The sequence below is a fragment of the Glycine max genome, chromosome 20 (genome assembly GCF_000004515.6).
Source record: "Glycine max cultivar Williams 82 chromosome 20, Glycine_max_v4.0, whole genome shotgun sequence".
Classification (NCBI taxonomy): domain Eukaryota; kingdom Viridiplantae; phylum Streptophyta; class Magnoliopsida; order Fabales; family Fabaceae; genus Glycine; species Glycine max.
Window position 1 is genome coordinate 43,182,154 of NC_038256.2, and position 10,991 is coordinate 43,193,144.

A 10,991-nucleotide genomic window follows, 5' to 3' on the forward strand; every position below is an offset into this window, starting at 1 on the left:
AAAAAAAAGAACAGACAAACAAACAATAATTCAACCTTTTTCTATACTTTTCTTCATTTAACCGCATGATACAGCCGAGCAAATACCATAAAAATTTTGCCACTTGCAACTTCCAAGTGAGCTACTATGTAGTTTACATCTCTGCTTTCATGGCAGGGTCTCTGTCACCGTGATTATTAAAAATAAAAGTCTAACCGAATAGCTTAATTTATTTTGTTTGGTTTGACTTGATTGTACTAAGGTATTTCTAAAATTGTGAAATTAACCGAAGTAGCCAGGAAGCTGCTGGATCGCAGAAAATCCAGTTGATTTGTTGATAATGAGTAATGCCTGTTAAGATCAATTTGCTTTGATTAGAAACCAAGGATTCCTATACGTAGCATGATGAAGAAAGAGGCATTGGAAAGGCCATCTCCAGCAAATTAAGAAGAGCAGAGGTTGAATCACATCGTCAGCATGGCTCAACTTGCAGTAAGTTTCATCGTACCAAGGGTTGCGAGAAAACTATCCGATGTCCTCATTCAAGAATCGGCACGATTGGTGGAGGTTGCGGATCGAATTCGTTGGATTGTAAAAGAGCTGGAGTACATGCAGAAATTCGTACAAGACCTTGAACGCTCCAATTCCAATCAGTTGGAGGAGATGTTTGAGGAGATAACAAATGTTGTTGCGCGCCAAGCAGAAGATGTCATAGACACTTTCCTCAACAAGTCAGTCAATAGAAGGAAGAAAGGAGTTCAGTATTTGTTAGAGAAATACGACATTGCCAAAGAACTGGAGCCGATCTGCGACAGGGTGCGAGAAATCTCTGAGAGAATAAGTAACTATTTGAATGAGCCAATAGCTGTGACCATTGAAACTCCACGAGTAAGAGCCACCACAATAGTATCCCCAGCGCTGGAGGAGCTTGATCACATTCTGACCCAAAATTTAATTATCCTGGATGAGGAGCTGATCGAGATAGTAGAGCATGTGAGAGATAAGGACCTTGGCGACACACACAACATTGTGTCTAAATTAAACTCAGCAGAGGAATCCATTCACAGTCAGAGTCAGAGAGCAAGGGTGTGGTTGAAAGATATAGAGAACATTTGTGCTGATACAGTTGCTGTTGCTGAAAATTTCATCGCCACAAGAAGAAAAAGGCTGTCAAGAACCGGGTGGCTTTGGCAGGTTTTCTATTTTTTTGAGCAACGTGTTTCCGAGAGGAAATTTAAGCAGCAGATGGAATATATCCGCACTCAGCTTGAAGATGCACTTTACAGAAGGTGGACTTTCGGAGATGGAGGGAAGGACATGGGAGACAAAATAGGATCAAGATCAAGACCTGCTCCGAGTTTGTCACTAGTACGGTTGACACTGGCAAAAGTCCCACTCTTCCTTTTCAACAGCTCCTTTGCCCCTTTGTTGTTTGTCGCCGTTATAACTACCATCGACTTTTTCATGTTTGGTCGAAAACGCAGAGCAAGAGAGCATAAACTTAAGGAGAAAAAAAAATCAAGACAGCTTACCCCTTTCTTGTGGTTCGATTTAGTTGATTTTATGGTTTACGTCTTCTTCTATGCTTTTCCTGCCGAATTATGGATAGTCTTACAATTCGTCTGGATAGTCTATACAGTTATTCCCTTGTCTGTGTCTTTGGAGAGGAGTTTGGACGAGAATTTGGAGACAATCCGAAGATACTTAGCTCTAATGGATGCGTTATTCAGTGACATAAACACTGAAAGCGCAGAGGGCCTGAATAAAAGACAGCAGGTGTGGGTGAACCAATTAAGACTCGTGGCACATAAGGTTCATTCTCTTTCTGCGTATCCAAAGCCAAGGGGTTGGAATATCGTTAACAAAATTATATTTGCGGAGGACATCACCGACTTTTTGAATGAAATTCTTGATATTTCAGACAAGAAAAACATTTATGGATTTGCAAGTATACAAGGAAGAAAGGAGTTGGTATCAACAGTCCAAAGGAGCGAGAGCAAAGACATTGCTGAACATTCCGGTGCCCATCCACAGCCGTATGCCTCCTCTTCCTCATATCAGCGTGTCACAGGGCTCAGATCGAAATACCAATTAATCAAAGACGAAATGGACTTGATGAATGCACTGATTGATGATGTAGGAGAGCTTGGAAAACTAGAGGGAAGATCCGAAATCTGGGTTGAGCAAATGAAAGGTATTGCCTCAGAGGCCGAAGCTGTCATCCGCGAGTGTGATAGTGAATTGGAGAGTAACCACTATTTCAAACACCTGCTGGTGCGGTATAAAATTATGGGCAAGATAGACCGGATCACAGAGGAAATTGAAGATGCCTCGAGAAGAAGAAACGCATATGGCTTGGTTCAACTTCAATCCCGAGATGAGTCACTGTCCACGGTTCAAATGTTACGTCGAAAGTCAGAACAACCATCTCTCATTGGCAAAGAATCCATAATCGTTGGTAAAGAATTCACAATCATTGGCTTCAATGAAGACGTGGATTTTTTGACGGACCACTTACTCTCGAATGAGGAAAGTTGCTGCGTTACTTCAATAGTAGGAATTGAAGGCACGGGTAAGACAACACTAGCCAGATTGATTTTTGACAACAAAGCTGTTGAAGATGGTTTTACTTGTCGAGTACCAGTGTCAGTGTCTCCAGGTTGCACAGTTGACAAACTTTTAGAAGAAATAGCGAAGGAGGCTGCCACACAAATTATGGGAGGCCAACGGAACAAATGGACAATACAAGAAGCACTCAGAGCCTTGGGGAGTACAAAGTATCTCATACTTGTTGATGGCATTGAAACTTGCCAGCTTTTGGACAGCTTGACAGAGGCCATACCTGACAAGTCAAAAGGAAGCAGATTTCTTCTTACCACTCGCAATGCAAATATTGTAGCCCGACAACCAGGTACAAGATCCTTTGTTTACCATCTACAGTTATTGGACGATGAAAATAGTTGGATTCTTTTCAAAAAAAAGTTGAAAGTTCCCATTCCCTCAGAACCAAAACTAATAGAGGTTGCAAAAAAAATTGTGGCCAAATGCGGGGGCCTGCCATTGGAAATATTAAAAATGAGTGAATTACTATCAAATAAAGATGTCACAGAAGAGCAGTGGTCAAGGGTGCAAGAGCAGCCCAATCCAAGTCAAAACCCATGGTCTGAAACACTTAGCTCAGTCACCATCAGCTTACCTTCACATCTGAGGAGATGCTTATTTTATCTTGAATTATTCCCTGCTAATTTTGGGATTCCTGCAAGAAGATTGGTTGTCTTGTGGGTTGCAGAGGGTTTAGTGCAGCATGGGGAGAACCAAGAGCCACCAGAGCAAGTCGCAGAGAGATACTTGACAAAGCTGATAGATCTGAACTTGGTTCAAATTGCCAAGAGAAGGCCCAATGGCAAGGTCAAAACATGCCGTCTCCCTAATGCTTTGCGTGAAATTTTGGTGGAAGAAGTCCAGGCTAGAAAGGATTTGAATTCAGTCTCAAATATTTCTAGAATACGTCAGGTGGCTGATCGTCTTGACAGAAAAGATAAATGGGACAAACATATGCATGGTATCACTACAAGTGATTCAGCTTCCTTGGGAATCTACAAGGATGTTTTCTCCTTCCTGTCCTTTGATTTTCGAGAAGGAAGTAAACCTGGCCAAGACATAAGTAACTTTCTGAACCTGTGTATTTCTAGCAAGTGTCTTTTACTGCTTCGGGTGCTTGATCTCGAAGGCGTTCACAAGCCTGAGTTGCCCGAAAACATTAAAAAGCTTGCTCGATTGAGGTATCTTGGCCTAAGATGGACTTATTTGGAGTCACTTCCATCATCTATAAGCAAATTGCTGAAACTCCAAACTCTTGATCTGAAGCATACTTACATACATACTCTAACCAACTCCATCTGGAAGATGGAACTGAGACACCTGTTCTTGAGTGAGACTTATCGTACCAGATTTCCACCCAAACCAAGAGCTGCAGGTGATTCTCTGTCTGACCTCCAAACATTGTGGGGACTTTTTGTAGATGAAGAGACTCCGGTGAAGGGTGGTCTGGACAAATTGGTCAATATCAGAAAACTGGGAATAGCATGCCAATCAATGTCACCAGAACAAGGGGCAATGCAATCACAACTTGATGCAGTAGCTGACTGGATTGTGAAATTAGAATACCTTCAATCACTGAGGCTAAAATCAAGAGATGAGAAAGGTCGACCTTGGAATTTACACTTGAAGTCTTTGAAAAATCATATTAATCTCACTGACATATATTTGCTGGGAAACTTGAACGGTCCATCTATTCTGACTCAGTTACCTCCAAATCTTGTTGAACTTACCCTATCACATTCAAAACTTGAGGAAGACCCCATGAAAATTTTGAAAGATCTTCCAAATCTCCGCTCATTGTCTTTACATGCAGAATCCTACATAGGAATAAAATTGGTCTGCAATTCTAAAAGCTTTCCTCAGCTTTATGTTCTAAAAGTTTGGAAGCTGGAACAATTGAAGGACTGGGAAGTAAAGCAACAAGCACTTCCCTCTCTTAGACAACTGGAAATCCGATCATGTCTGCGCATGACAAAGCTTCCTGATGGACTAAAGCATGTTAACAGTCTCCTTGAGTTGAAATTGACAAATATGCCAGTGGAAATTAATACTGACAAGCATAACATTCCGCCCAATTGTGAAGTCCACAGAGATGACTCCGCCCAATTGTGAAGTCCACAGAGATGATTCCACCCAATTGTGAGTTGCCTCCCTTTTGTATGTTTGTTTTCTTTCTTTTTCAGCTGACACCTTACTTACGAAAACTTGAATATGTTTGGCAGTGAGGAGGGTTTGTCTACAATGGCTTGTCATGAAGGAAGCCTTATGGGCATCAGTGATTGAAGGTAAGTTTGGTTCTTCTCATTGAAGGCTATTTCTTGAAAGAATTTGTATTGGGGCATGTATTTTCCTTGACTATGTTGTGTAATCCAAATCCTGATTGAGGGAGTTGTTGTCATTTGTGTGTGGGACAAGAATTTGTAACAAGACATATTTTCCTTGCATGTGTTGTGTAATCCAAATCTGAACTGACTTTGTGCTAGTTGTTCTGATTCTTGTGAGAGACAAGAATTTGTGTTTGGATGTGTTTTTTCTTTTATTATATTGTGTAATCCAAATCTCTCCTGATGACTGAAGGCCGGGAGTGATGGTTTGATTGTGTAATCCAAACCTTGATTCATGAGTGAAGTGTCTGAATTATTGAATTTTCTTATACTTTATTAGTCTGTAGTGTTTAATAACTTTCTGTGTTGAATTTCCGTAATCAAACATTTAGAATGAAAATATTAATGTGGATCAAGTTTACAACCTACAAATTACAAATTATAAAATTTAAAATTAAATAATACATCATTGCAATATTTGATTCCAACAAATAATTTATTATTGTTATGTTTGAAAGAAATTATTTTCTTTTTAAAATTAAACCGCATGATTTATCTTGTATTGAGTATTTTATTTTATTTCTATTTATAACTTTTTATTCCTTTTAGACACCATTACCTAAATTTATAGGCCCAATAGTATTACAAGAAAAATAATAGCAATATATTATTTTAAACATACTTTTTTAAAGATTTTTAAACATGTTTTTTTTTATTTAAACATACTTGACTATATTAGATCAAATTTATCAAAAACTTTTAAAAGTCTTACTTCATTTATATTCAAACATAAGTAAAAAAAAAAAAAAGATATTTTGTACGGTGAGCTTAAATATAAATAGATATAATCAATTTAATCCTATTTTATGATTTTATTATTAAAATATCTTTCATTTAATTAATTCTATTTTTTATTATTGATATCAAGTTTCAATGCATAATATTTTAAGATAAAATTATTTTCCAGTAAAAAAAGAATAATATCATTTTTTTTAATTGAGATAGTGAAATTAAATAATACGAACTAACTTTCTAAATTAATATGAAATTATTTATTTTTTGTTTATATTTGAATCTAAAAGAAATAATTCTTACTTAATAACTTTTTGTTATCAGTAAATTTTAATCAATTATAAAATCTATATTAAAAAAGTATGTTAAAAATATGGGATAAACTACCACGTAAAAAAAGTAATTTCAAAGGAGACTTTTTGTTCATAAATAATGATTGGTCATCAACTATCACGTAAAAAAAATGTTAAAGTTGTTGGATCTTCCTCCTTAGATGCCATATATTATGATAAATTTATAATAAAGGAAGAAGATAAAAATAAACAAAGAAAACTACAGTATTAAAACTTTAACAATAATTTCTACGGAGACTTTTCCTAAATAAATAACGATATCATTACCAACCTACCGTACGGAAAAGACACTAATTAAACACCTCGTACAACAATTGTAAATTAAGTTTGATCTTTCCCATGATATGTAATATTATAATGATGGAAATAAATGATATTGAAACTTTAAAATATGATTTCTAAGTTAAATAACTAATGAACTTTTTTCTAAGTTAAATTTATCTTATACACTTAATTGAGCTCTCATGTCTAGCTCTCACTATCACTTATTGCATTTCATTCAAAATGGTAACATATATAAATACACATGCGAATATGCTCAAAAGACATAATAACTAACATGGAAACCTACAAGTTCTTGTTAGATTATAAACAACTTGATTAACTTGTCTCTTAACTAAACTTATTCTTGCGTTTGAAAAAATCACTTTAAAAAAAATGGCAACTTGCAGTCAGATTATAAAATCATGGAACTCCTCTAACATTGACTTGTAAACCATCAACTTGCTCTTAAAAAAATAAACAATGATGCTCACTCTCTGCCTTTGTTGTTATTTGTGTTTCGGCTCAACGTCATTTGTAAGTAATGTGTATCCGTATCCACAGCAGGATGATAGAGGAGCAACATAGTTATTTACTTATATAGTTTTTATGTTTATCTTTTACGGGACTATGTGCTTTCATAGATTGCCACATTGAGTATCTTATGGACAATGATTTGATTTTAAATTGAGATGTATGACTTTCGGAGTGCCAACTTTTGTTAATTATGTTTTTGGTTTATGAAGTTTAAGTTTATTTTGGACTTGAGATTAGAGTAACCATGTATGTGATGTCTTCTACCGCAAAAAGAATTTTAAAAAATTTAACTTTAATTATTTTCTTAATATTTTATTTTTAATTAAGAGAAATATGCTGTTGTTCCTTAAAAAAATTAGAGATTTTGCATTTGATCCTTAATATATTTTTTTCTTAACTTTACGTTCTTGAAAACTTTTTTATTTTTTATTTGATTCCTACTTTTATATGAATTCTGTTAACTTAAGCGTCACTTTCTCATAAAAAATATGACAACAATTGGAATAAAAAACATTTAGTGATCAAAAGAAAAATTCAAAAACATTTTAGGAATCACTTAAAATAGAATAAACTTAATGACTGACCAAATATAAAAAACATTTTTTAGGAATCAAATATAAAATTAGTAAATTTTTCAAAGAACACAAACATATCTTAAGTCTTTAATTAATTAACTATGGATACAAGGTGTTACCGTAGACATAACTAAGGAATCCCATATTTAGAAAAACTACACTGACTCTTTGAACATTTGCAGACAAGTAGCACTGGATATTTGATAATCCAAACCTTAAATCAAACGATTCATGAGAAATTTAACAAGATAGTACAAGACAAGAGCATAAGATTTCACCGGCCACCGCCATCTGTCAGTAACAAATCAATAATCCAGCATTGTACAATGTCACGCTGAATGCAGCTGAACGCAGAATACAAGCTAAACACACAAGGAATTATTTTACATCATTATATAGTATTATTATTATTGGATACAACACACAAATTACAAGCTATTATAATAGAACACAACATATGTAGTGTAACATGGCCAAGGCTTTAAATTGCGGCCACTTTTGTCATTGCAGCTTCATTGTGCTTCTTGATATTATGGATAATTACAGACAAATGCGATCAATATGGCCAAAATTGTGGTTGCATTGCAGTGGTAGACACTCACAAAAATCTCAATCTTGCAGATAAAATGGACTGTTGCAGATAAGAAATGTTGGGAGTTTAGAGACAAAGCATAGGAAATCTAAAGTGAGCACAATAATGGAAGTGGCAATAAGAACTTGTCCAAGCATACTCACCTAAACAATTTTAGCTGAGTAACAACTTTGCCCTTGCGTGACCTTTTGAAATCTGCAACTGTTCAGTTATACCTAAATGAGCCATTAAAAGCCAGACATGGGTAAGCAACTCGCCACCTCGGCTAAGCTGTTTGGCATGATGAAACCCTCTACACTGGCTTGCTGCATGACACAACATCTCCACCCAAACACGACTTATCATTCTCCATTTCTCTTCTTTCGACCATTTCATTTCCTGTTCTAAAGACTTTATGGATTTAGCAAGTCTCTGTGCATCAAACAACACAGACTTGCTTCGGTCTCCTTTAACCTTTGTCGGTGGAAACTCTTCATCTACACTCACTCGATCTAGCACTTTGCAAATTTGATCTGTTTCTGATATGTACTTCCTTTCTTGCAAAATTTCACTGACTTCAGCACACGTGTCCTTAAATCTGATCTGTCCTATTCCGTTGGGCAACATAAAAGGACATTCAACAAGAAGATATAACATATAATTTGACAACAATTTGCTTATTTTATAATTTTGGAGCCAGGCACAATTTGTATCTGTTTCATTTGATTCTGATTCATCTGAATAACAGAAACAGCAAAGATCTGTAGCAATATGCCAAAGCCATAACATACAATCTGTCAACAATTTGCTTATATGATAATTTTGGAGGCCGGCACAATTTGCATCTGATTCTGATTTATCTGAATAAAGGCAAAGATCGGTAGCAATATGCCAAAGCAGAAGACTTTGATCAAACTCTACCTCGGTGGTCTTGGCAATGGAATCAATAAGCCGAAGCAGAAGGCTTTGATCAAACTCTACCTCAGTGCTCTTGGCAATGGAATTGCAGTTGCACTTCAAAGCACGAAGAACTCCATCACCCCTGTGAGCGCAAAATTTTTTACATTTCTCAATGTCTTTTGCAGCCTTAGACTTACCCCGAATCTGTTCAAATATGACTTCTTTCAATTTCTTGGAGACAGTTTCTGGTTTTTGGTGAAACTTCTTGAAAAGCTGATACTTGGATTGGCAATTCCAGATTTTGACGCGTTCGTGTAGCTCACATTTCAAGCAAAAACTCATTAGATTGAATTGTGATATACGATTAGACCACCTCTTAGCATGTAAGCATTTATAAAATCTTTGAAAACATAAGATGAGAAGATCAACTATCCAATTCTTGCGCGTGCTTAACCAAAACATTGTCCAACTTGAAGAAGCAAAAATGATGCCCGCACATATCTCAAGTAAAATAGCCCCAGCGAAAAGCACAGCAGTTATAATCTGGTCAAAATCCATGTGTGCTTTATCTGTCAGACATAAAAATGTAATAAACGCAGAGAGGGTGCAGAAAAGGGTCACACTTTTGAGGCCAAGACCAAGGCCAAAGCAAAAGCCAGGGCCAAAGCCAAAGCCAAGGCCGCAGTATGTTACCACTGCCTTTGTGTATAGCTTATCATACATCAATCCAAGCTCAACCTCAATTACTTTAAACGCACGCTCCCATGACATGCCATTGTGCTGAAAGTAATTTCGGCTGATTTTGAGTTCTTGAATGCTAAGGATGAGATCTGCAAATAGGCGCTCAAAAATTTTAAAGAAATAGAATCCATCGTGTAAGAGCAAAGCATCTTGTACATTTTCATTTGCTATTGCTCCTTTAGAGTTATATGATAAAGTGGAAGTATCTTTGACCTTCAATTCAACTTTATATCCTTCAGCTTTTTTTGCAGTGCAGTCGTCCATGAATTTGGCATAATTTGGTCCTGGGTCAGGAGGAGGGAGAATGGATTCTCTGAACTTTTCACTGCTTCCACACCACAAGGACCAAGTCCTCTCACCATATTTGATTACTCCTGCCACCATAACTGGAATGGTAACATAATTAAGCTTGCTTCCATTCCATGAACTGTAAACCACATAAACTGCTCCGAATATCTGGGTCATTATTCCAAGAAAGTGTCGTTTCCATAGCTCATTATCCTCCAGGGCATAGGCAGTAATTGTGTCAGGGCCACCAAGATGCACAAGAAGGAAGGGTGCCCAGATGGCCATGTGTACTGGATGATCTTTGCTGTCTTTTGAAAGAATGCCCAGAACATAGGTAGCAACCAAATCTGCCAACAGATAGGCCACCCACACAACCAATTGTAGCTCCTTACCTGCTTGGTACTTTCTTTGGTTGCCAAAAACTATTAGCATTATTTGGAAGGCCAAACTCAGTAAAACCAGAACTCTAAGTTCCAATATTTTCCAGACAACTGAAAAACATATGTAATCACCATCAATTTGCATACAAGGAGGACCTAATGTTAATTACTCAAACCATAATCATTCAATTACATATCATTATAACTTAGTTGACTTTAAAAATGCAATCATGATTTCTAATTGAATCACGTAATAAAGTTTTTCATACTGAATGACAATTGATTTTCATACTGGAAAGAATTAATTTTGACTGCAGAAACAAGCATTACTGCATTAATCTTACCAGCGAGCGGCATATTTTTTCTGCTTCTCTTTGATTGCTTTTGTGTTTAAGCAATGCCACAAATTGCTGTTGATTGGAGCCTGCGTGTCTCAAGTTTGGAGGATTGACTTCTTGTTTTTGTGGAAGAAACAGACAAGCCATTGAAGGAAAAAAAGATATGTATTTTTAGATTTACTTAAAATTATATTTATTGTGATTGCGTTTTTATTTTATCCAAAATAAGATTTCAATTTTTCAACTGAAAATGAGGTTTTATTATTTTCATTTTTTGGTTCGTTTCGAAAAATATTTTTTTACTGAAAATCTAACCAAATATATTTTTATTATCATTTTCTATTTTCAGTG

At 36.1% G+C, this 10,991-nt stretch overlaps 2 protein-coding genes across 2 annotated transcripts; one reads left to right on the forward strand and one right to left on the reverse strand.

The window, feature by feature from the left end:
- Positions 1–77: 77 nt before the first annotated feature.
- Positions 78–5,225, forward strand: LOC102663592 (putative disease resistance RPP13-like protein 2). Its single transcript, XM_006606858.4, has 2 exons — positions 78–4,719; positions 4,803–5,225. Exon 1 carries the CDS (start codon positions 457–459, stop codon positions 4,690–4,692), a length of 4,236 nt encoding a protein of 1,411 aa, XP_006606921.1. The 5' UTR covers positions 78–456; the 3' UTR covers positions 4,693–4,719; positions 4,803–5,225.
- A 2,252-nt stretch (positions 5,226–7,477) lies between these two features.
- Positions 7,478–10,786, reverse strand: LOC102661509 (uncharacterized). The gene is made up of 3 exons (XM_006606248.3): positions 10,647–10,786; positions 8,158–10,413; positions 7,478–8,053 (listed from the first exon to the last, which is right to left on the reverse strand). Exons 1-2 carry the CDS (start codon positions 10,657–10,659, stop codon positions 8,168–8,170), a joined length of 2,259 nt encoding a protein of 752 aa, XP_006606311.1. The 5' UTR covers positions 10,660–10,786; the 3' UTR covers positions 7,478–8,053; positions 8,158–8,167.
- Between the last annotated feature and the right edge of the window lie 205 nt (positions 10,787–10,991).